General features: G+C 47.4%; 2 protein-coding genes across 2 annotated transcripts in view; both read right to left on the bottom strand.

Annotated features, from left to right (window-relative positions):
• Positions 1-12,304, bottom strand: part of LOC135825987 (uncharacterized) — a 52,418-nt gene extending 40,114 nt beyond the window's left edge. The window contains exon 1 of the mRNA XM_065338621.1: positions 11,510-12,304. Within this exon, the coding sequence (XP_065194693.1) occupies positions 11,510-11,615 (106 nt within the window). The 5' untranslated portion in view covers positions 11,616-12,304. The remainder of the gene's footprint in view (positions 1-11,509) is intronic.
• Positions 12,305-16,593: 4,289 nt separating this feature from the next.
• Positions 16,594-27,080, bottom strand: part of LOC135825863 (uncharacterized) — a 60,224-nt gene continuing 49,737 nt past the window's right edge. Inside the window, exons 17-24 of the mRNA XM_065338497.1 lie at positions 26,295-26,389; positions 25,276-25,738; positions 24,110-24,161; positions 22,477-22,577; positions 21,474-21,604; positions 20,791-21,068; positions 18,191-18,260; positions 16,594-17,909 (exon numbers count right to left, since the gene is read on the bottom strand). Coding sequence (XP_065194569.1) covers positions 17,396-17,909; positions 18,191-18,260; positions 20,791-21,068; positions 21,474-21,604; positions 22,477-22,577; positions 24,110-24,161; positions 25,276-25,738; positions 26,295-26,389 — 1,704 coding nt within the window. The 3' untranslated portion in view covers positions 16,594-17,395. The remainder of the gene's footprint in view (positions 17,910-18,190; positions 18,261-20,790; positions 21,069-21,473; positions 21,605-22,476; positions 22,578-24,109; positions 24,162-25,275; positions 25,739-26,294; positions 26,390-27,080) is intronic.

Raw genomic sequence — 27,080 nt, 5'->3', positions numbered from 1 at the left:
CGAAGAGCAGTCATAAAGTCACACACCAGTTTGAATCCCGATGACCAGTCAGAAACAGCCGCGACTTTCTCCGTGAACGGTCACAGGATCCCCGTCAAAATATTACGACTCAACTGTAGGCATTCACGCGATCAGCATACTTTTTTTCCTTCACAGGTTAGAAGTGAGCGAGAAAGATTTCGATCAACTCTCGATCTCCCCGTAGTTTACTTGTAGCTCGAGCCTGGTGTGTGGGCTCCTCTCCAAAACGAAGGGCGGTCGAAAATCTTGCAGGCTTCAGATATAATCTCTTTTGAGAGGACGTTCTGGCTAGTAGATTGTGCTATTCATCATATTTGAAGAACAAACTTCGTCGTTCAGAAAAGCTATTTCGGAATATTTTCAGTCACGTAATTTTTTTGCATGCCGATCTTGCTAGAACGGAGACTGACTTCAACTGATCCAGCATACAAGCAGCACTCGCTTTGTGTTTTTGGAGAGGATGGGTGACAAGATTACGGAGTCAGAAGTGGACATCGTCGACGATGCAGAGACGAAAATATAATGAAGATGGAAATGAAAATATGTTCATCTCCAAGAAGGTACTGACTACTAAGTACATCAAGCACCTTCGTGTGTGTAGCTCTGTCTTTCTTGTGGAAGACTCCACAGAAAGACAATGTCCAGCTTGTTGAAACTGAAACTGCCTCTCAGTTGAAATCGTTCAGGGAAGACATCTATTCAAGACATCATCGATCCATTCTCAAGAACCATCGCAAGAAATTAAATCAAGTCATGTTAGCGATAAGAATGGCGAACTAGACCAGAGAAGTGCGAGTGTCTTGTTTTGACTGCAGGAAACTGTATTTCAATATTGTGGCTCAACGTAGTGCTTACGCAGTTTACTGCTTCGAACACATCTTCATTCCTACTCCCAAAATAACTCTGTAAAATTTATTGATGTAACATTATGGTACATTGTCTTTCTCGTTGTGCTGCTATAACGTGTATTATAAGTACATGCATACGAGTACTGTGTACCGTTTACTGTCTCCTTGTCAGTGTTTTTGGGTGATCCTCCACACCTTCATTTGTCCATTACGTATTTTCCTTTTAATTATGAATTTTATAGAAATATTCACTCGTTACAACTTCTTGTGATTGCTGGTGCGAATGTAGCCTGCGATGCCTGCTTGTTAGTGAGAGTGCACCAGACATGTATCGATATGTATGTCTGACGAGATGTTCTTGAACTGGCATGCTGCTTTGACAAGAACTTTGGTTAGATAAGGTTTAGAATTGGTTGCTCAATGGCCTGTAGGAATTAATCATGTTTGCGATCAGTATCACCAAGAGTACGGTTCTTCCGTTTACGCATCTCTTCTTGGCCTGTGGATTGGTTGAAAAAGAGATAAAATAAGTTCTACCTCCGTAACTTTGTCCGCAAGGTCACGTGACTCTAGCCGGTAGTCCCGCTGCCTATTTGTGTGTGTGTGTGTGTGTGTGTGTGCGCGCGCGTGTGTGAGTGTGTATGTGTGTGTGTTTGTGTGTGTGTGAGTAAGTGTGCACGCGCATGTGTGTGTGTGTTTGTATGCATGCGTGAGAAAGAGAATGTATCATAATGTGTGTGTAAGAGGGAGAGAGTGAGAGAGAGAGAGAGAGAGGGAGAGAGAGAAAGAGAATGTGTGTGTGTGTGTTTGTGTGTGGATGTGTGTGTGTGTGTGTGTGATTTAGAGAATGAATGTGTGTGTGTGAGAGAGAGATTTAGAGAATGAGTGTGTGTGTGCGTGTGTGTGTGTGTGCGCGCGCGCGCGTTTACGCACGTGTGAGTGTATCTGAGAAAAGGGAGAGAGTGTGGGTGTATGTGCATGTAATGGTGTGGGCATGTGTGGATTTGGCATTTAAGTCCCCAGCTCTATTCTCTGTCATTCAGGCTGGAACTGCTGCTGCATGGCCCCAAGTCTGAAGACTTGGCAACTTCACGCCTGCACCTGACTCTTGCGCTATGATACGCATCGCCTATGATACCCCTCAGAATTTTCCACCTTACTCCCCCTTATGTTCAGGCTGCCCGTTTAGGAGCCATCAGTTGCCTGACGATTGTAGTAATACGTGAAACTCAGAGTTGTGACAAAGCTTCCAATCTCTCTTGTAATACAGAAGTACCTATATTCTGCCTGTGACTACTCACAGAGAAAGAGTGGTTGCAACTGTACATTCCGCATGTAACTGTTCGCATGGAGTTATAGTGGTCACAACTGTATTCTGTGACCGCTCATAGGGAATTATAGTTTCCACAACAAATCCTGCAGTACGAAGCACTTTGCGAGCAGTCACGAACTGTGTACTTTACACATGTACATGTATGATGATTTGTGACTGGTCATGGGGCATTGTGACTGGTAAACTAATTTGTGACTGGTCATGGGGGGTTTGTGACTGTTTGATTGGTCACGGGGACCGTGATTGGTGAAGGGGCCTTGACTGGTCACTGAGTCCTACATATACTTCAGTGGTATCTAGTTACAGTGGCGGAGAGTTACTCTTAACTCGTTTTCATATGTCCTTTTCCTTTCTACTTTTATTATTGGCTCCATACCCGAGTATTACAGTTAGATGGGACTTTGCTCTGGGTATAGAAATTCTGTCGTTATTCGCGAATTGGCGTTATATTCGCAGTCGTTATTAGCCAAGTTGACTGTATATGTCAAACTTATGTTCACAGCCTTGAGCCCATCAGACATGTATCTTTGAGCAAACTACACATAACAATAGCCATGTGGTTATATTGAAGCAGCAGTAGTGCCACAGACCTTACCATACTAAGGCAACATTGCCTGTTGGGAAATCCCTAACAAAATAAGAAAAAATAATAATAATAATAATAATAATACAAATTGATGCAACATTTCAATGTGTTTAGATTTGTAGGTGTGTTATTCCATAATCGATTTTTTATTCCCGTAGCTATGCAGAAGACGTTACTTCAGTAACGTCTGGCGCTAGCCAAGGTCCACACAGCTTTAATTTGGTGTGTGTTTGTTTGTTTGTGTCACGACTGGCGCTATCCCGTATCCGTCCCGTACCGTACCGTACCGTACCATCAAACACAGATGCCCACACACAGCTGACCGCAATATTCAAATAGGGCTTTCAAACGCAAGATCATAACGTGAAGCAACTTGGAAGAATGAGTATGAATAAGTGTATGGGGGAATTCATGTAGGGCGATAGTGCGGGTTCGAATCCCGGGTTATGCCTGAAAAAAAATAGGAGAATTGAAAAAATTATAACATCCCTATGCTTTTTTGCCTAGGTCCTCAAGGCGGTAGACGGTGTCGTATTGCCCTCGACCGTACCTGTCCCGTACCTGTCCCGTACCGTACCATCAAAGACGGCTGGCCACAATGCATATTCAAATAGGGCTTTCAAATACAAGATCATAACGTGAAGCAACTTTGAAGAATTAGTATGTATGCGAAGTGTATCGGGGATGCATGCAGGGCGAAAGTGTGGGTTCGAATCCCAGGTTATGTCTTAAAAAAAGGAGAAATTTATAAGAATTTATAACATCGCTATGTTGTTTTGTCTAGGTCGTCAAGGCAAAAAAGCATAGCGTAGGGCCCTGTGCTTCCAAGCTCTCTCGTTTGGTATTTGTTTGTTTGTTTGTTTGTGTCACGCCTGGCTCTATCCCGTATCTGTCCGGTACCGTACCGTACCATCAAACACAGCTTGCCACAAATAGCTGGCCACAATATTTGCTTGCTCCCGTATCTGTCCCGTACCGTACCGTACCATCAAATGTTGTGGAAGTGAAAGTAGGGTGCGGTTTGACATTTTGTGCTCCGAGGATTAGCCTCGAGGTGCGTCTCTCTACAAAACTACCCCTCCCCATTATTGCTTAGAACTAATAGAAGAGACCAACAGTACCAATGGCGACAAACGAAGGCATGGACCTGGCTTTGGTTGGCTATGAGGAGCTCATCAAGATCGGCGAGCAAATGTCTGTGGATAAAGCCTCGAGCCTCTCCCGGCCGGATCTGGTGAGCGAGCTGAGGAAGCGTGGAGTGGGCGTGTTGGCGCAGAGTTCGCTACCCACATCGGAGCTCCAACTTGCAATTGTAAGCCTTACTGACTCAATTAGCTGCATGTCACAGGAAATTGTCTCCTTGAGACAGGATAGAGCCGACAAAATCCTGAGTCTGGAATTAGAAGTGCAACAACTCAGGCGGGAAGTTCAGGGGCTCCAACAACCACAAATCTGTGTACACCCTCTCGTACAGGAAGCACAGAAAAATTTGGCAATGTCCGGTGGGAAGTTGTACAGCACCGTCGTAGGAGACTTGAATCCCCCACGTGCACGCACCCATATTTCCTCTGGTCCTATGCAGTACACACAGGGTAGTACGGGTTCTAGTACTCACCATATGACCCCCGCTCACACCACCTCCAGCCATTTGTCGCAGCCTGTTTTGTCAATGCATGGCACCAGACCACACCCACCTGAGCAATCCAACCCAGGGTCGAGTGCTGCAGGTGCAGAGTGGTCGGAAGTCACACGCCGTAGGGTTACGTTACGCTACGTGAAACCACAGCCCAGCATCATTGTTATCTTGTGTGTGTGTGTATGTGTGTATGCGTGAGTCAACAGCTTTGATAAAGTTATTGTTTTACCCCTCTTGTTTTCTCATCATTGTGTTGCTTTTAAGTTTTAATCTTGCCCAGGGCAGCCGACCCGCGTGTGCTAACAGGGCCTGAACGTACAAAGAAGCTTGTTCTGTACGTTGGAAATGTCAGTCCGGGTTGCAGGGCAGAGTCAATAACAGCGTGGTGCAAGGCCCGCCAAGTTGACGTACTGAACTGTTCGATTTCAGAAAACACGTACCTGGGTACTGGCCATGCTCGCGTAACCGTGGCAGCATCGGACGAGGACAAAGTTCTCGACTCCAAATTCTGGCCGGCCACCATCCAGCACACAGTGCGAAAGTGGCGCTTTGCTGATGCCCAAGGTAACAAGTCGTCTTCTACTTCGCGGCGAGGCAGTCATGATCAATCCTGAACTGTCATGCTAACAAACCAACATACACAACGATGCAGCAACAACGACTAAATCCCAACGCCCCTGTATTCACCCCACGATCGAAACTAGCCCACCTGCTCTACCCCGCTCAGCCCTCCTCTGGCCGACCCGCACACATTGCATGGCCAGCGCTAAATCCATCAGCGTTCCCTTTTTTCCCTAAATCGCAGCGTGATTTAACCCTAGTATCTCTGAATTGTCGCTCTGTTGTCAACAAGTTGTCTGAGCTCTGCGTTATTGCCGAATGTGCTAAGCCTGACATAATCTGCCTAACAGAGACGTGGCTCTGTCCCTCGAACCCGCTCTCACTGTCAGGCTATATCTGCATCCGCAGAGATCGACCTCCGGAAGACAATCGGTCAGCACATTGTAGCCGTGGGTATGGGGGTGTTGCCGTACTTGTCCGTTCGGACTCCTTTCCGTACGTCTCCCCTCATGCCGACCTTCAACGCCCTCGCTGCGAGTCTGTGTGGCTTGAACTTGGCTCCCCCTCTACTCAATCTCAGAATCCCATCCTACTATGCTGCATGTATCGACCACCCTCACAGAGCACAATGCAATTGTCGTACTTTTGTGACATGTTTGTTGAGGCATTACAGTCAGTCTGTTTAGATTCTTATGATCTGTTAGTGACTGGCGATTTCAACGCCCACAACTCAAGCTGGTGTCCCACCGATTCTACCTCGAAGGCTGGTGATCTCCTTAGCACAGTATTTGCTGCTCTTGGGCTCCACCAGATGGTTGACGTCCCCACTCATTCCTCGCCTAATGGTTCTGTTTCGTGTCTGGACTTGGTGATCACCAACCGACCACGCCTCGTGCGCTCAATTGATCAAGCACCTCTCTTGGGTATGTCTGACCATATACAGATTGTTTGCACTTTATGTTACGCCCCTATTTCGAACTACTTCCCCAACTCTTCCACTGGTCCTCCCTCTTCACTGTATTGCTTCAAACAAGTACCTTCGCACCTTTGGCAATTAATCAACGCTGATTTAGCTGGCTACAACTGGTCCTCTCTGAACTCGTACACTGATGTTAATGACGCACTTCATCACTTTGACTGTGAGCTCCAGTCCGCCTTCCGTCGTCACCTCACCTCATTCGGAGCCACCCACACTGTGACATCTCCACGACCCCGCATGGGATCTCCACCATGGGTTACTGCTGAGCTCAGGTCTGCTGTAAAACGCAAGCGTGATCTATATAGTGTGTACAAAAAATATCCCACAGCAGTAAATCATGCAGCTTATAACCGACAAAGGAATGCTGTTAAGCACCTGTCTCGGCAAGCACATCGTCAATATATACGCTCCATCCAAGCATCACTAACGTCACCGAATCGACCTACACTCTTTCAGTTTGTGCGAGCACAGCGGCACACTTCCGGCCGTGTCATGCCCCAAACGATGATAGCATCCGACGGTACGGTCGCCACGTCCCCCAAGAGCATAGCTGATGTTCTGAACACTCAGTTCACCTCATTTGGGCTACCTGATGATCCTTCGTGGCGCATCCCCCCTTTGTCCCAGTCGACTTTCATATCTGTTCCGTTCCGTACAATCACTGTCACTACGTTTCAAGTTCGGAAATATCTGAAGCGCCTGAAATGTGGAAAGTCTCCCGGCTCAGATGGGATCCCGAATGAAGTGCTGCAGTCTCTTGCACGATCAATAGCCTATCCTCTCGCCATTATTTTAATATGTCATTTCGAACTGGTACTACATTCCCACAGGATTGGAAATCCGCCATCGTGACACCGCTTTACAAGAATAAAGGCTCCCGTGCTTGCCCGGCAAACTACCGCCCAATCTCTCTGCTGCGCACAGTTTCTAAACTTTGTGAGCGTATTGTATTCGATTCCCTCTACCTACACATCGCTCCGGCTCTCTCACCAGCTCAGTCGGGATTCTGGCGTGGTGACTCAACTCAATACCAGGTGACTCGACTTGTCCAAGACATAGCAACAAAGAGGAACTGTGGGGAGCACGTGGGAATGGTGTTTTTCGACTTGGCTAAGGCATTTGACACCGTTTGGCATCGTGGCTTACTTGCCAAGTTGGAGGTCACCTTCCGGGTGGAGGATGCTGCCTTGCGTTGGATATTCTCGTATCTGTCTGCTCGTTCTCAGGCTGTTCGCTTGTCCTATTTCTTGTCTGATCCCCTCCCTGTAACGTCTGGAGTGCCCCAAGGTTCCATTCTGGGTCCTTTGTTATTCTTGCTTTACGTTAATGACCTACCTTCAGTTGTCCCCGATGTTAGTTTGTATGCGGATGACACTGGCCTTATCTGTTCTGATTCCTCCCCTGCACAATTACTCCTTACCATGCAGCATCGCATCAACAGCACTGTCATGTGGATGCAAACGTGGAAACTCCAGCCCAATTTAGACAAGACAGAAGCCATGTATATTTCTTCATCCCCTCCTGATCAACCATTATACTTCCCTGACTCGACTATGCCTATCCGTGTTGTTACTCAGCACAAACATCTAGGTGTGATGTTTGACTGCAAACTCTCTTGGGATGCACATGTCAACTGTGTATGCAAGCGAACCAGTTCAGCATTAGGGGTACTACAACCACATTGCACTCATTTGCCCATTCAGTGTAAATTATTATTTTATCAGTGCTATATTCTCCCTATATTCGACTATTGCGATACCGCTTGGTGTGGCCTTTCTGACACAACTCTGAACCAATTAGAAGTCCACCATAGATTTATACTTTAATTTCTTTACAACAAGGATCGATGTTTTCCTTCGGATGCCCTTTATCGACTTGCACACACTTCTCCTCTCTCCGTTCGTCATAAGCACCATCTCTGTACACTGGTTCATAAAATATTTCTTCATAAAACCCCTTCACACATGATGAAGTACAATTGGTTTTCGACAAGCTCAACCCGTAACGCGCTCATCCTGCCTCTTGTTAAGTCAGCCCAGTATCTAAAGTCCCCTTTGTTTTACGGCTACTCTCATTGGTTATCATTACCATACGGTCTGAAAACTTGTTCTTCTATTGGTCAGTTTAAAGATCTACTATCACAACTGAACTAGACGCAATAATTATCATCGAAGAACATTCTCGAAAACCTGGGTGATGCACGAATTTTGATAGTGCTCACTTCCGTTAATCGTTTTTCTTTGTAATTTTCCATTCATTTTCTGCTTTAATTAATATTTGCTTTGTTTTCCTAGCTTACTATTTCCGTGGCTGGATCAACGCCCTTGTCTCAGGGGATTCTGTCCCTGCATTAGCTATGCTTGTCACATGCTATGAGATTGTGTCTAATACTAATAACAATAATAACACAGCTGGCCACAAACAGCTGACCACGTCGTATTATGTATACGACTTCCTGATGTATAGGGAAATTTTCTGGAAAGAAATAGGGAGACGTCAAGGAGGACATGCTATTAGAATGGACGTTAGTTGCCGAATACTAGTAGGTGATAGGATGCGTCAGCAAAAACATACTTTGGCAGAGAGATCCCGTCGACTCCAGAACAATAAGCGTGAACGGGCGAGTCAGCGCCGGTCACAGGAAACGTCGGAAGAGAGATCCCGTTGACTCCAGAACGCCCGTGATCGGCAGAGTCAGCGCCGGTCCCAGGAAACGTCAGGACAGACATTACGTCGACTCCGTAATGCCCGTGATCGGTAGAGTCAGCGCCGGTCCCAGGAAACGTCAGGACAGACATCCCGTCGACTCCAGAACGCCCGGGATCGGCAGAGTCAGCGCCGGGCCGCCGGTCCCGTAGCTATGCAGAAGACGTTACTTCAGTAACTCATTGAAACGTTATTCCAATAAAATGATGTAGCTAATCAAAGAAAAAACACATTTCCATCAGTTCTAACAACATGTACGATGAGCTAGCTAGGCAACAAAGCATAGCGTAGGGCCCTGAGCTTCCAAGCTCTCTCGTTGTGATCATAGGTTTTGCTTTCTTCTCTACTTACTTGAACCATGCACGTCTGTGATAGTTCATGTACGAGTATAATCATGGTCCTGCAATAGAGCCACAGCTGTACTTGATGTATGCAAGTAAACTTGTCGATACGGTTCAAAAATTCAATGTTAGTACCCTTCAGTGTGTTCCCAACTCACGGCTTCAGGAATGGCTGCTAGCAGGGAAAGGCACCAGGAAACCGCTGAAAACGTCACAAAGGAATGGGAAGAGAGGTGCACTGGAGCTATTGTTACTAGCCATGTTGTTATCTTTTGAGTGTGTTTACCAAGCTGTTGTTCAGTCACAGAACAATGGATTTATTCCTAGTCTATATTTCTACACCTGTGCATAAGAAGTAAGCACACACGCATTTTAGAGGCTTATTCATACATGTAGCTGGTGGAAAATGAGTGTTGGCTGGACGAAGAGTACAATGGCACCCTACATTGCGTTTGGTTGTGTATGGTTGGCAGCACGAAGCTATTTGTGGATAATATGTGCAGAATCAGGGCACAAACACTCCCTGACTCATCAATGTCATCTGCCACTAAGCCAACAACTATTACTTTTTGTATGTGCATTCACACCACACACTCATTACTATCACTAGACAGAAACACACACACACAAACACACGCACACACACAAACACACACACACACACACACACACACACATACACACACACACACACACACACACACACACACACACACACACACACACACAAAAGGGTCACTACACGCGAACATAGAGAGAGAGTGTGTGTCCGCAGATGGTTCAGTGTGTCCCCTCTTGAGCTGTCAGCTGGCCACTTATGCCACCCCAATCTGGAGCCTCACCCTAACTACTGCACTGCTATACAGTATGTTTGATGTCCTGCAGGCCAAGGACGTAAGGTATGTAAACGGTTACTAAGATCAGCCACGATAGAATTTGACAGATATGAATCAAAAGATAGTTTAAATAGTATGTGTAACTTAGAATCCCTCCATTTCAGACGTACCCTCATCGCTATTACAATTCTTTTCAATTACATCCACTTTCAACCTCATATCTTATCTCTTTTTGATATCAATATTTCTCGTAGTGAACGCAGACCGAACAAGCTTGTTTTCAACTCTCATGGGAAATTTTCATCTTCCCTTTTCTTACATAAAATCGGCAAATTATGGAATTGCCTTCCACCCAATATTACCGCTATAGATTCTGTTTCAGAATTTCGGACACAATTTCGCGCTCATTATAAACAGCATATATTTGCCTGCACAATCGCTTCACTAGTATATAAATCAATGATCATTTTCACTGTTAGGAGATCCCCCGATAGGCTATGCCTTTGGGAAATCCTTTAAATATTAAATATAAAAATCTACTTCCAGGATATCAGAGAAAGCGCACCCAGCCTCCAGAGCGTGAAAAGTGCGCCAAAGTCAGGGTCACTCGAGCGTGTTACTTGACAGAAGAAGAAGACCGGAACGAATCATGAAGCTCAAGAGGGGAGATTCCTCTTCCCCGAATTCAATCCCTTCATGCAATCAAGACTGCCTATCATGGAGGACATAGCTGTTCATTCACCCTCCAAAGTGAGTACACACCGGGCTGGTGGCTACGAATAATGTTGCCTATCCGTCCTTAGTTCCACTTATTAGTCGAATACCAAAGCACTTCAACTTACTCATTCACGTCCAAGAGCCGTACTCCACCACTTCCAGACCATCTGAAAATTCGAAAACCTTCTCCATTCGGAACACACACGGGTAATGGTGAAATTATCAGGGAATGGTCCGTCTTGTTTGTACTTGTATTGAAGTGTCGTATTTTGCTCTTGTTAGGACAAGATCATGGCTATACTTTCAACAGCACCAAAACGTCTTTTGATGCGGTGCTAAATTCGACAGTTGTCGCCTGTGTTCCTCACCTAAGGTTCAGAGTCCCTGGAAGTGTGATATTCCGCTCTAGGGTGATACTCCGCTCTAGGGTGATACTCCGCTCTAGGGTGATACTCCGCTCTAGGGTGACACTCCGCTCTAGGGTGATATTCCGCTCTAGGGTGATACTCCGCTCTAGGGTGATACTCCGCTCTAGGGTGATACTCCGCTCTAGGGTGATACTCCGCTCTAGGGTGATATTCCGCTCTAGGGTGATACTCCGCTCTAGGGTGATACTCCGCTATAGGATGATACTCCGCTCTAGGGTGATACTCCGCTCTAGGGTGATACTCCGCTCTAGGGTGATACTCCGCTCTAGGGTGATACTCCGCTCTAGGGTGATACTCCGCTCTAGGGTGATACTCCGCTCTAGGGTGATACTCCGCTCTAGGGTGATACTCCGCTCTAGGGTGATATTCCGCTCTATGGTGATACTCCGCTCTAGGGTGATACTCCGCTCTAGGGTGATTTCTACACATTCCGATTACATGTAGTTGCATGGTACATTGAGCCATGATATTCACGCTAACACCTGCATGGCAAAATCATAATCGTCCGACAACTCACCTTCGCCTTGGTTGTCGTTTCGCGGAGCTAGCGACCAAGCCTGTCCAGCAAGCAGCAATACTCCAAGAAAGGCGAACTGCCATCGAAGAGGTCGAGCCCCAATCATTGTCTCTTGCGGTTCTGGCAGGGCTCTATTCTCTAGACGTGTCCAACAAGTCGGTTCAACCTCGCTGCGCTGAAGTGCGGGCAACAAGTTGACATGCAGAACCTCCGCCGGCCTAGCACGCCCGTCTGCAACAACAGCGCGAAAGCGGAAAACGCGCCAAAGGCGGTATAGCAGACAGGTCGGAATCGCGTTACAGCTCCCACACTCACTCGGCCAGCACCGTCTCCGAACGAAAGCCCCGCGGGAGTTTCTACCGCGTCTCGACCAAGTCAACCATCCGAAGTTTTGTCACCTGCAGAAGTAGAGCAGCGAGCTCTGCTCTTTCATGAATCCAATTCTAGCCAACCAACCAACCAACCAACCAACCAATACGCTTTCCCGATACTGTAGACTGCAGGTAACTGACCGCTGCCTAGCGCCTCCCTGTCCGACTCTGACGGCGTATGATTACATTGTGTAAGTGGTTTGTGCGTGCATCTACAGTATACAGTATGCGGTCGTGTACTGCTAAGCCAACATAAACTTTAAAGTGCCAAGCAAAGTTATGACAAACCACTCTGCCTGAGCACAATGCCACGGTCACATTATTGATTGCTACTTGCTTCATGCCATCCGGTCATCCACCACATTCATCAACGCTATACTATAGCAGGGCACGCAGACGACAAGTAAAATAACGATACTTCCAAGGGCATGCATTTCTACGTGTAGATCTAAGTAATAATAAGTCATGTGCTTCTTGTGTTTTTTTGGTATCAGCCTCTTGTCCGGGCAAGTGTGCTTCTTGTGTTGAGGTACGTCTATGCGTACATAACAGTATTATGTACATGATGTTGCTCGCTGTCTCCTTCCAGTTCCACCTTCTTGTGGCGGGAGGGCATCAAGGCAAAGGCTGCCAGTAGCAGTAGTACGTGCACTGCTATTGCCACTGGATAACGAATTCCCGGCCGAGCAGACGTGAACAGACGGAACGTCGCCCAAATACGGGTGCAGGTGTCAGGAAGCATACCCATACCCATGACGGTCGTTGTCTGTCCAGACGATATTGCATCACCATTCTAGCTTGGCCCTGCGGCGCTGTACATTGTAGTGCTGTATAGACAGGTGTTCATGTATCATCAGACTGCGCAGACTAGCTCTATATGGAAGGTTCGGCTTCGGTTGAGCGTTTTTGAGCTCTGATCGATTGATATTTCTTTGCTGTATATTGGAGGAATTTCTTCGAGTTTTCGACTTTTACAGTGCACTAGGGCATACTGCGCCTACGAACGGAGTTGTTCGGGGAGTTTACTCTCCCATAGCATGAAGGACTTGCTGGAGGTCTTGGAATCTCGTTGTTTTCCTCGATATTTCTTTTTACGGAATCACTTTCCCTCTCGAATCACCATGGAGTTGTGACTCTGCATTCGGATTCAGCCCGTGTAATGGTCACAGGTGCCACGGCGGTGTCCAGACCGTACACGCGTGATGGGAGACGATGTCGATATCCAATCTGTATGGGCGCAGGAAGCGTCAAGACGTGAACTAGACGCGCTGCGCAGCCGTGTAGGCCAGCGGGAGCGAGCGAAGGGAAACAACGGACAGGTGGGGTGCTGTCGCTGCGCTGCAAACGGTGACCTGTACAGAGACTGTAGATGCCGCGGCCTCAAGCAGCCCTGTACAAACTGCAGGCCAATGATGGGTGGGAAATGTCGCAATCCGCATCCACGAGCTGATGATAGAGGTCTTGTGCCGATGGCGGCGCACTCCAATTCACCAAGCGACTGTACCACAGTGGTTCATGGTTCCTTGGGAGGTGCTGTCTCCAGCTTGGCACAGCGGCTGGGTATTCCCGCTTGCCCAGTGTCGGTTCTACCTGGACATGAACCAGTGTCGGGCGATCCCATTCTCTCTTCTGCTGGCCGGCTGGATAGGAGCCTCGATGCACGGTCTTTACCGGTGGCTGACAATGGTAAAGTGGACAATACTAGAAATGACAAACAAATTGAACCCTTTAAAACTGGAGCTGATACCAACTTACCTGAAGGACAGGAAGCGGTTGATCCGCATTCCGCTGTCGACACTTTAGCTCCAGTATGCTCGGCCGACGTGTATGACACTGGGTCCTTGCCTGGGGGACTTGTGCATGGTAATTCGGTACCAGCCACAAGTGACTTACACTCTGCTTCCCGGGAGACCAGGGGGCACACGTCTGGGGATGCTGTTGAAGTGAATACCGCTATGTCGAACTTGCGTGTGCAGGGCTCAGCTGATGTCCGGACCGGCTTGGATCTGCCCGAGCCGGAACCAATAGCTAGCTCCGACCCGTCGTTCAGGCTTGGTGATCTGTCCACAGTGGAGACAGCTGAAGCCAAAGAGGCTGCAAAAAACAAAATTTAATGTGTTCACTTTCGCCCGAATGCTTTCTCTGTGCCGTCTGGAAATATTGGAAGACGATTTATCACTACCTTGACATCATTCTATTCCTGCTTCGGAGATGGGGGATCGTATGAAATGATCGCACTCAAGACTGCAGCCGTCTACCAGATGCTAATGCTGCAGAAGCCGGACTGTGACAATAATAAATATGGTAAAATACTTGAGCGCCGCATGGACCAGTGGTCCAAGGGAGATTTTGCAGAGCTGCAACAGGAAGCGGACACCATACAGATCTCTCTTCTATCGTCCAAGGACAAACATAAACGTGATCCAATGGGTCCGTCGGTTGACCCTGCCAGGCGTGTTGCAGATCATGTCACCGCGGGAAAAGTGGGCAAGGCGCTCCGTGGCTTGACAGGCGGTGATGGTGGAGGCGTGCATCGGTTGGACGATGAGATTGACGGACGCACTGTCTGGGATATCCTGAAAGACACACATCCACCCGCAGAGCCGATGAGCGAGGACGCCGTTATTGGTGAATATCAACCTGCTCCACCTCATCCGATCTATTTCAGCAGCCTTGGACGTCAGTGGATTAAGTGTGCAGCGCTCAGTACGCAGGGTACTGCGGGGCCGAGTGGTGTTGACGCTGAGAACTAGAGGCATTTTTGCGCTAGTTTCTCTGACGCCTCCCAGGGCCTTTGCGATGCACTAGCATCGTGTGCAAGGCGTTTAGCCTCCACGTATGTGCAATCAGCATCTTTTCGGCTTTCACTGCGTGCAGATTGATAGCGTTGGCCAAGCAACCCGGTGTCCGACGGATTGGAATAGGTGAGGTCGCTCGACGCATTATAAGCAAGGCCATCCTCTCCGTCGTCGGCCAAGCCGTTCAGGAGGCGGTTGGGTGTATACAGCTGTGCGCTGGCCAAGATTGCGGTATAGAGGCGGGAATACATGCGAGGCAGCAGGCCTTTGAGCTGGGTGACACCGAAGGAATTCTGATGGCGGATGCAAGTAATGCGTTCAACAGACTGAATCGACAGACCTGCTTAAGAAATGTTCGGAACTTGTGTCCATCACTTGCTACCGTTCTAATTAACACTTACCGTGATCCAGCTCATCTCTACGTGGACGGTGAAAGTATCCTGTCGCAAGAAGGGACAACACAGGGTGATCCCCTTGGAATGTACATGCACGCATTGGGAATGATGCCCTTGATACCTTTGGCGGATGAGGCGGGTGCGGGTCAGTCATGGTTCGCGGGCGATTCATCCGCTGCTGCTCGTCTTCGCAGGCTCCATCTATGGTGGGACATAATGGACAAGAGAGGACCGGCATATGGATATTACGTAAACCCAAAGAAATCGGTCCTAGTCGTCAAGGAAAGGTGTTACCGGGAGGTGACTGAATTGTTTCCAGACACTGGTGTTAAAATAACGGACGAGGGATCACGATATCTTGGCGCAGCAATCGGAAGGGACAGCTTTCTTCACAGCTATATCAAAACAAAGGTGGACGAATGGATGGGAGAACTGAAGAAGCTAGCAGCATTTGCGCAAACCCAGCCGCAGGCTGCGTATTCTGCGTATGTGACGGGCCTCAGGGATGGGATAGATGGGCGTTCCACAGTCGTGCCATGAAGGTACCCGAGCCGATGTTCCAACCGCTGAAGGACATTGTGAAATCTGAACTAATTCCCGCCTTAACTTGCCGTGCACCCCCAGGCGACACCCTCCGACGACTTATGGCTTTGCCGTGTCGTCTGGGTGGGCTCGGTTTGATTAACCCTGTGTCCCTATGCCAGCAATACGAATCGTCGTTTTGGATGACCTACCCTCTGTCTCGGAGAATCTTGTCAAGGGATGGCTCCATCGGTGACTCGGTAGTATTAATCAGGTGGGCCAAGAGAGACGCCAGGGCATCTTCTCGACGTCATGAGAAACTGGAATTCGACGCGATATCGGGCAGTGCGTCGGAGTCGCTACGACATGTCATTGACGTCGCGTGGGAGAAAGGGTCGTCGAGCTGGCTGACGTGCCAACCGCTTAAGAAGTATCATTTTAATTTATCAAAGGGAGCCTGAGTTCTGGGACGGACTCTGCCTCCGTTACGGATGGACGCCGACCAGGGTACCGTCACACTGCTCTTGTGGCCAAGAGGCAACTGTCGCGCATTCCCCGTCGTGCCCCTATGGAGGGTTTCCCTCCATTAGACACAATGGCATTCGGGACGTCACGGCCCGCTTACTGGATGAGGTGTGTACCAGTGTGTCCATCAAGCCCTTGCTGCAACCGCTGACGGGGGAGCGTCTTCGCTACCGGACCACGAATGTGGACGACCGTGCCCGGTTGGATGTCGCTACCAATGGTTTGTTGGGCAGTCGTTTTGAGCGTACACTTATTGATATACGGGTTTTTAACCCTCACTCGCCCTCAAATCGATCTGCACCACATACTATTGTGTATCAGCGACACGAAAAGGAAAAGATAAGGCACTATGAGGAGCGGGTGAGGCAGGTTGAGCAAGCCTCCTTTGTTCCCGCGGTCGTGTCAGCCAGTGGCGGAATGGGTCCAGCGCCAACAGCACTGTATGAACGCATTGCTCATCTGTTGGCTGAGAAGAGGGGTGAGCACTATTCTCATGTTATGGCATTAGTTAGATGCAGGATTTCCTTCAGCCTTTTGAAATCCTGTATCATGTGCATTCCTTAAGACAAGGCATCATTCAAAAAGAAGTGAAGAAAAGAAATGATTTTTTTGCAGAAATGTATTGAAACAAAGAAGATCATCATGGATGTTTGGTATTCTTGCGCATGAACGAGAAGTGCAGCTACAACTCTGAGACAAAAGGTAACATCGAAAATTAAAAAAATCCAAGATAAACAAAAACCCGCTGGGGAAGGAGGCACTTTAGTTTAGGCAATTTAGTTGTGGGAACATGAGGCCGTGTACCTGACGTGATAAGGGCATAACATAGATCATACATAGACAGTCACAAGATTGTGGCAATCGGCTTTCCCCCTGCCGTGAATTGGGCCATTCAGGCTAGAATGAAATATTTTGTTCACTCCAACTTTAGCCGTAAACGCATAAGATGAAGCACTGGATTGAAAACCCCAAAGGGCACATAATGTCATGGTGAGACTTGTCAGGGGAAATTGCTGGAATATTCAGCTTACTGTGATGCTTTTAAAGTATAATGTACACCCAAGCACAAAAAAAGATAAGAAATTTATTGCTGAAGTGCATGTACTGTATATCCAAGATCAGCTGACTGGTATGCCAACATGCAGTCAGAGGCCAAGCAGACGTAGTAACAGTTATGTAAGTACTTACTGATGTCTCATGACCTGTAAGACCCAGGACTGGATATACTGGACTGGACTTCGAGCAGTACCAGTGCACACTGCACTGACTATGCTCTCAAACACTGCTACTGGTTGGCTGGGAAAGTGTCGCGGAGCTGCGTCGGCTGAACAGAGACAAGCTGCGGATGTGATCCAGGACAAAAGAGGTGGGCGTGCTACCATTCCCCTTGGACCCGCGGCGACGCTTTGTTGACAAGGCGGAAGACGCGGTGGACGAGTGAACCGACTTGAGCAGTTCCTGACGAACATCGGGGGATGGTGCCGTGTGTACGGCGAACATGAGGCAGCCTTGTGTGCTCACGAGCAGATTAAAGATGTACTGCGTCGCAACAGTGTTATGGATCACAAGCAACACGCCGCTGATCCAAGCCAGGCCAATCACCACCGACATGGATATCACCACGGTAACTAAGTTGATCTCGCGCCCCTGCTTCTGAGAGCTGAGGTTCTTGCGTACGTAGTACAGGTGCTTGGCAATACTGGTCAGCATGATGCAGTTAAACACCAGCATGCCACAGAGCGGTGTTACGACGGTGGTGTAAAATGTACTTGCATCCTTTAGCCAACATCTGCACAGGCATAGAAAGGTAGAAATCATGACTTACACCTTGCCTTCTCCACGTACAGAGTAGTACATACATGTTCATTTAAGGACGCTATAATTCTCAATACAGCATATGTAGCTATTTCGCATGTACATAATGCACACACTCACACATTCACACACACACACACACACACACACAAACACGTGCACATGCACGCACGCGCACGCACGCACACACACAGTGACACACACACAGTGACACACACACGCAAACAAACACAGAATACTAAGTCCACCACTCACAGCTTTTCCGAGCCGTAGGCGTCAAGTCTTGTTATGCCGGCTGGAAAAGCAACGATGATGAATGGGGTACCTGTGGGGTAAATAACGTATTGGAAAAGAACAGAGTTAGGAATTTCTTAGTTCAATAGTCTAGCCCTTTCTAGTCGTGCTTGGACCGATAGCGACACAATGGCCTAGCATATTCGCTAGTCTGTGGCGATGTAGTGTGGGCAGACCGCTGTGCCATATTCCCTGTGCAGAGATATATACTTCGGAGGTATTGGCTCTTGATAAACAAATGTACGATCAGGGAGTGAATCTCTCACGCCATCTGCCATCTAGTATCAGGCCAGAGCGCTTCAAACATAATTATTAGTATCATTATTCACAGGGGTGTCAGACACGGTACGGTCACTACGGTACTGAGTGTACCATGTTTGCTCCAGATACCACTGATCTAGGCTCTATATGAGCCCGAGCGCGCTAAAACATGACCACAGCTTTTTTTGAAAAAGTCGAGATAATCGTGATTTGAATTCCGCGGCAAAAAATACGAAGTGCAGTGCAACGCGATCCCCGGAGTTGCTGTTGTTGTTCTCCTTGGTCGACTGGACTGTTCCGGATGCAATTCTCTGTTGCAAGTGAGTTTATTTGTTAGAGTTTGTATTCCACGTTGCGCTGAGTCGCCTAAAACTGATCGTCCTCAATGTATCGACAGAAGAGCCTAGTAGTAGTAATGTACTGCGGAGCGGAAGAAGACGACATCATCGCACTCCATGCGCAGGATAAAATATTTTGGGGATTCGAGTCGGAAACAGAAGGAAGACGATGATGGATACAGCGACGAGTCATTTGAGGGCGACACTTTCATCGAGCGTAAAAAGAATTGATGCTGGTAGTCCCACGATCTGCAGTGACGAGGAATTCTACTCTGATGACAACCTGGCAAGCGATTGGCATCGACACTGACTTGGGAGGTGAGTCGGCCGATGATTTGGCCAGAATGGACATCGCTGCACATATCCGGGACAATGCCAGTATTGGTTGCAAGTGCAAAAACAATCACTGGACTCTGCTGCTCCCTCAACTTGCTCAAGTCGATAATTTAAGTACCCTTATGCGGAACATCGCTAGCATGAGCAGTATGCAGCGAAAGCAGTACTCTCTGGCGAGCGGAGAAAACCGTGTGCAGATGGGCTTTGGTGTGGGGAATATGAGTGCGACGTCTAGTATGTTGACGAACAATGTGTGCAGCAGTGTATACTGTATATCTGAAAGTACAGGTGGAGTGTGATGGAGAGGACATGGAGTGCCAACTTCTTCGGCCATCTCACAGATGTTGACCGTGTTTTCGCTGGCGGTTCTCCAGTGGTGCTCCAAACAGGAGGTATTTCGGACACCCAGCTCAGCTGCCTATAGACAATTTAGATGTGGCTGAGTACCTGTCAGCTCATGCTATAAGACCCTGGACAGAGGAACTGACCCGGAAAGGATGAACCAAGGGGCATATCAATTGTGTGCAAAAATGACAATCCCATTGCTGTACATAGAATTTCACCATTTCAACAGTGCTGCATATAATACCATTGTAGCAACACTTAGACATTTCGGATCAATCCAAAACTTTCAGACAGTGAACATTAGGTGTGTTAGATCATTTTTGAACAAAAAACTGAAAATCGAATTTTTGGTCTGTGGTCATATTTTGGCGTGCTCTGGCTCATATTTCAAAAATATTCAAGGGGAAGTTAAGGCTAAAATCAAAATTTCACCAGTTGTAATCTTCGGGGTGCTGAGTCGAATAGTCTTGGTCCGAGAAAGCTGAGACGCTCCCATCCTACTGTAATCCCAATCGAACTCGCGCATTTCCACCGAAACTGAGTGACTGCGCCCTACTAGATGGGGATTTGTATGCAAAATGTCACTGAAAGCGCCATGCCGTTCTTATAAAAGCACGGATGACCGCGATTGGCTCATATGTTGTAGTCTTTTGACCGCTGAGTCAACTGGTTTTGGGCCGAAAAGGCTGCGATGCAGCGTTCCTCCTTTATTTCCAATCGAACATGGTTGAACAAGTGGTCACGTGCGCCTGGGTGCCCAAATCACCTGGTCACCACGCCAGCAGGCGACAACTTTCACACCAAGATTCAACTCGAGTGACATGACTGCACTCAAAACGGTCAAACAGGCTAGTAAGTTGTACCCTGCAGGCACGGTGACCAGGTGACTGGTGTACGCATTAGCACGTGACCGCTTGTTCAACCATGTTCGATTGGGAATAAAGGAGGAACACTGCATCGCAGCCTTTTCGGACCAAAACCAGTCGACTCAGCGTCCAAAAGACTACAACATGTGGGCCAATCGCGATCACATCCAGGATGGAATCTTTACCTGTGGAAATGGGACTTAACATGCCGGCTAAATACACCACGGGCTTCAGATATCCTAATCTTGGTTGGCAGGGAGTTCCACGTGGTGATCATGGAATGTAGTAGAGTGGAGAGGAAACAGGGAGCAGTGTGAGTGGGCAGGAGGTAAAAGTGAGGACGTCGTGCACTCTTGGATAGAACTATGTTGAAATTATTGAGGGTTTCCAGGTATTGGAGGGTGAACAGACTTACCATAGGCAAGGGCATAGACTAGGCGTACGGTGCGCTGGTCGTGTTTAGTCCTCACAATGATCAGGTACAGGTGTACCGCCGCCGCTGCCATCAAGCCGAACACCATGAGCAAGCTGAGGTGCATTAGCACGGCCAGAGCGGTGCACAGGCTGTCGTTCTCGGCGCTGAGCACGTTCTCGTCTCGTCCCTGTATCACCAGCAGAACCAGCACGGTGTTGAGGATGAGTGCCAGAGATAGCTGCAGTGCTGTCTGCTGGAACGGCTTGGTGCGAAGCTTCCTGCAAGGTGGCAACAGAAACAGTCAGTGCAAGATTCACAAATACCACTTGTGACACAAGTGTATTCTACTGGTGTTACAGAATACTAAGCAGTTTTAGAGATTCATTAAAACTGATTCATTCTCGTGAAACTAAAGCTGCACCGGAATACAAGCTGCACCGGAGAAGATAAGAAGCTGTACCCTGGTTTTTTTGTCCTGACATACAGACATTTCCCCTCTTTTTTCACCGTTAATTTGACCATCGTAGTGTAAATCGGACTTTTCTTGGGGTGAATTACTGGTGTTACAAGTGCGACTTATACTCCCAAAAATGCGGTATGTGTAACATACATTTTATAAGGCCCCTGGAGATACGAATTTGACCAAACATGTCATGCAGCATGTCTCTGATTTACTGTCTTACTTGAAGTAGAGGATAATAACAACGGTGGCCAGAAGGCAGATGATGCTCAGCGCGCTGCCTACGTATGTAATGATCACCAGGGCTCTGCCTGCGTTGCCATGCCCGTCGGATGTGATGACATCATCACGAACCTGCGTGTACATAATGCATAGTGCATAGTGTATACGAAACCAAGAGGGTGCAGCTCGGATGGGTTGCTGTCGCGGCGAAATTCCTCGATTACATCATCTTAGTGATGTGGTGCATGCAAAAAAGCGCAAGCAGGATCCAAGCAGGTCTCTTTCTGCAGAAATGCAGCTCAGTTCTACGCACTACGCCGCTTCCCGCCTCAGACCCGCACCAAAACATGATGTTATCGCGGAATTTGGCCAACGAGAAAAAGTTCAAAGCTGCACACTCTTGGTTTCATGTACTCTTGATGGAGGAAAAGTTCGACTGGCACATATAATTATACAAGAACAGATCATTTCTACACTGAGCGAACGCGGAAACTGCCGAACACCTTGAATGCAGCATTGCCAAACATTCCACATAAAACACAATAATAGCTGGGAGTAATTGTTGCAATATACATGTACACTAAAGCGTGCCATAACCGGACACCTTTGGCCTTGGAATGATGCAGCGGAAACTGTCCTGATATGACATGATTCCCTTTTTATGCAGGTTCAAGGTACAGCACGTCGGTGTATTAACATGTGTCTGGTCAATACAGGATTCCGCTTAGCACAAGGTCCGGCAAACGGTATTATAATACACGCCTTGCCCATGTGATGGTTATACAGCTAGTGAGGAGTTGTATTTAGCCTCTTGCAACTGTTTTAGCTCCCTCTCTTGCCTTTCGCCGTTGCGAACAAGAGAGATACGGAAACGATCTGGACCATTTGTGAGTTGTTTATCCAGTCCTAGCACTGCAGAACAGAGATTATTGTGCGGCGTTCAGTCTGAACTAACCCAACGGACTATTTCGAGACCAGAAACACAATCAATAGCCACCACTTACGAACAGCAGGGCGAAGTTGGTCAAGTGATCGCATTCGCAACTTGTCATTCCTGGATTTTTGCCGGAAGAGATGGCCCGACAGCCATCCTGCCTCCATGATTCTAAACAAAAAGCCAAAGATAACAAGAAAAATCAACAGTGCAAGGATTTCGACCGACAGACCTTTCCGCAATCCGCATCCTTTCAACAACTCCGCCAACCGTTTTAAAAGGATCAAGGTGCGGATAGTAGCAAGTAGCAATTGCATTTCGCCCCAAATTTGGTGTTAGATGCTCTAATCCTACTTTATACCATGGTACGGTACGCAGGGCCTGTTTTCAGCCAATCAGCGCTCGTCCAGCCATGGTTATACTGGCCAGTATAAATCCCACGGGATTTATATTGAATATAAATTTATATTGAATATAAATCCCGGTGCATGGTACGTATATTGAATATAAATCCCGGTGCACGGTACGTACGCTAGGGCACTGCCACCGTACAAGTTCACTGCCTAAAAGGCAGTGAGCTTGTACGACGGCAGAACTCCAGCGCACGGACCATTCACAACACACACAACATAGTACACCACATGCACGTGTACACTCCACACAGATCGGCATTACTGACGAGGAACAGTACACAATGGAAAAGAAGAATGACCTGGAATTCGTCTACCGAGTATTCTATTATACATACTGAAACTGAGGGTAAAGAACGTCAAAATTAATAACCACGAAGTATCCCAAATGGATCAGCAATGTACATTGTACTTCGAATAGTTGAAGATCATCAACAGACTGTCTCCTTCGTAGCTAGGTTTATGATACAGAGTGTACTTCAAATTCACCTTAACCGATTGGAAAACGCTAGAATGGATTGAAATGTGATACAGTGATACAAAACAGTGTATGCAAATGCATCTACTTGCAAGTACCGTAAGCAAAACTGATTCTAAGATGGCGCATGTGAAAATCAGCACTATACCATAATCAGGATAATAGTAACACTTACTCCCAAAGAGTCCAAACTGTACTGTAGTCTAACTAGTGACGGTTGTTTGATTCAACGACAGCTCCAGCACCCCGAGCAATTCAGTTGACTTCCGCATCGCTCACGAGACAATATGCTACAATATGCACCGGAACTGAAAGTAAATATTATGCCAAACATCCATGGGGCCATTGGGTAATCTCCTTCGGACCTGGAAATGTGTAGGGGTACCTGGCATAAGTAGGATATGACCCTCGTAGTCGGGTTATACCGTACCCTCATATAAATCCCTCCTGCTATCGCAGTCGGGATTTATATTCAGCCGGTATAACCCTCTGATTCGGGTTATAGTATCCTCTACGTAGGCTGGTGTGAGTGGTCAAGATTGGGACAGGAACAGCCACCTACCAAGTTGAAATACTAAGCTTCCATGGCACCAATAATGGAATAAAAATACTCTTTCTGCACAGGCAAGGCACTAGCTTTTCTTGCACAATACAGTAGTACACTTTTAATGAAATGAGGCCGTACAGTATGTTTGCTCTAGGGGTCCTGAAATGGATTGCAACATGCTTCAGCATGTATGGTCATGATCCAATGCAAAGTATGAGGACTGAACTCAACTTTGCAACTTTTCAATTCATACTAGCACCTGCCTTACCGGTGTTTTCGTGCCAATAGGAACACAGAGCGCGGTGCGTGCCGCCTATGTCCTTCATATTGTACGAGTGAACGTACACACACGTACACACACGTACACACACACGCACACATGCATGCGCGCACATGCATAGAAACGTAAGCAAAACACGCAGAGACATCGTGGCCTAGTGATTTTGTCTTGGTTTCATGTGAACCTGTAGGTATGTACATATGGCTAAAAGCAAGTGCCACAAATACACAGGCACACAAACACCAAACTGGTTGTAAGAGAGAGAAATATGCCGAATCTCCTTCTTCACCAACACGGTCTTACACGGCAATCATTGTGGACGCGGTGGTGGTGAAGAAGTAGATTGAGGCATTAGTAATTGGTGGCAGTGGAGCCTCCGCAATTGAAGAAGAAAAGTTTGAACAATAACTGCACCTAACCAATACCTGCATTCAACACTAGCTCATTTTATCCTATGTGGGTTCAAGTAGGAGCAACCATTTTCGATAGATCTACCTGTTGCCAAATTCCGTTCGATTATCATTTACGCATGTTGCTGTATTTGGTTCTTGTCTCGTAGAGTCCAGTGTCTGATGTCATAATATGGTCTAAGTGTACGTGCGAGCATGGTGTGATGTGTGACGTTTATGGTATGTGGTGCATGCAAGAGTACGAGTTGTCAGTGTCTGAGGATCTGCTTCCGTCTGTGCGAGAGTGACTGTCAAGTGATTGCTGTACATGCGCAGTGCTAGTTTGGTCTGGGAATGAGAGTCATGCGTGATTCGTCCGTGGTCTGGTCATGTGTTCTTTACGTGTTGGTCCCTGAATGGTCGTCACGATCTGTCGTCTCTTTATTACTGCTTGTTCTTTGTTGTTTCGTCGTGTCTTTTCTCGTCGTCGTTTTGGCTCAGTCTAGTCTTTTCGTCTTTCTCCTCTTGCGCCCTCGTCGTTTGTTGTTAATATAAGAATTGAGCACACAATGTAGATTTTGCGTTGCTGTGTGGCGGGGGCCAGGGGAGAAGGCAATAACCCAAACCTATTTTGGTTTCATACCTGCGCATTGTAAATGCCAGACTATAGTTATGCATTGTTTTCTCAGCTGGAGATACGGCAGAGTTACTTTAGCGAAATCCTCAAAACAAGTCCAAACCAAACAGATTGAAGAACATACTCACTTTATGTGTGAAGTTCAACTGGACCGGGTTGCCAAGTAGGTCCACGTGGTCATGCCCACGAAACTTGACGCTCAGCACAACACTTTGGATAGCCTCTGGTGCTGGAGATCCTGGCTTCAGGTCTTCACCACTGGGACGGAATAGCATAGGAGTCCGATAGGCAATGATCTCCACAGGCGAAGCTTGACCACACTCACTTTGGCTTTCCGGATCACTCGTAGGGGATGATCGCATCAGCGGTGGAACATGCACACCTGCCAAGATGCTTGGCTCGCCATTGCTCCCCGATAAAATCGTAAGTGATGAATGATTGTCGTTGCTGGTTTCATCAGAAACAGAGAGCTGAGAGTAGGACTGGCTCGGGCAATGGCAACTCAGAGCTAGGTTTGGAGAAGATACTTGGAATGGCGTGTGAAAAGAGACGGCTGTAGCCTCCATTAAGGTTTCCAACGCTATGCGGATTCTGGAAGCAAAGCATTCACAATCACACGTCTACTTGTAACGAGAGAGTTTGGAAGCTCGGAGCCCTACGCTATGCTTTTTTGCCTAGCTCATCATGCATGTTATTAGAACTGATGGAACTTGATCTTTGGCCCCAACTTAGTTGCGTTCTTATAGTGTTGTACGTCGACCATGACGGCTGCAATGCCCAACCACACCACAACGAACTGATCGGCTATAGCAATGTATGGCAAAACGTTTCCATTCCAACAAACAAGGGGGGGGGGTGCCAGGTGGTAGCACTGAGCTCTGGAGACGAGGATCATTATGATACGTACTTCGAAGGAGTTGTAATACTCGGTTTTCATTCGGAATAAATTCCTCTCTAGCGTGTGCACTGAAGGTAGAAAATGGAGATAATCAGTGTGATATCTATCGTACACATTATGATACGCAGGTGTCATACTCCGTTTCCGATCGGTATTAATTTCTCTCAAGCTTGCGCCCTGAATGTTGTTACTATCCTAGAAAATGGACACGTACAGTGTGAAATCCATGCTTCCCCTGGGATAGCTTACGTTGCTGTTGCCTTGGACAGGGTGACATTGCCTGGAGCGTCTTGAGGAACGTTCTCCATCAGGTTGCTAACGGTTGTGGCGACATTGCGTGTGACCTTGCAGAAGATGTTGTTATAGAACGCACAGTAAACAGAAACTAGCTGCAATGTAGCTATGGTGTACATAATTGTATTATTGCTTTGTCAGCATACGCACTGGCTGTGGTACTGGCAACATGGCATTGACCGGTTGTACGCACGTCACCACTGAGCAGCTAGCTGGCCAGGGGCGTCGACAGTCAAGCTACTGTATGTTATTTTTTTATTATGGAATGAAGCAAGCTTGTCATGAGGAACTACTCGCTGTCGTGGAGTGTTGCTGGTGAACTATTCGTGCTGGTGTCTGCAAGTTGTCAGGACTGGAAAAAGAACCTAAAATTTATACTACTGTTGGATGGAGTAAATGAAGACGCCATCAACGAACTTATGCTTTGAGTTGATTGAGAAAGCGTTGGTCTTTGCCTTACTCTATCACAACTACACCCAACTTCGCTAATAACCACTGCAGGTATTACGACAATTCGCGAATAACGACAAAATTTCCATGCCCAGAGCAAAGTCCCATCTGACTGTATACATGTAATGGGACTTCGAGTAAAAGGAAAATTCGCGAATAAGGACACTTTTCTGATGCCCCGCCGAGTGTGGTTATACGCAAAGTTGACTGTAGTTCTGGAAGTAACTCCCAGCTCAACTGACTGGAGAGCTAGCAAATTCGACCCATTGTGCTGTGCAGAGATAGAACAGC

Source organism: Sycon ciliatum, chromosome 10, assembly GCF_964019385.1.
Source record: "Sycon ciliatum chromosome 10, ocSycCili1.1, whole genome shotgun sequence".
Classification (NCBI taxonomy): domain Eukaryota; kingdom Metazoa; phylum Porifera; class Calcarea; order Leucosolenida; family Sycettidae; genus Sycon; species Sycon ciliatum.
This window is presented reverse-complemented; position numbering and strand designations above follow the sequence as displayed.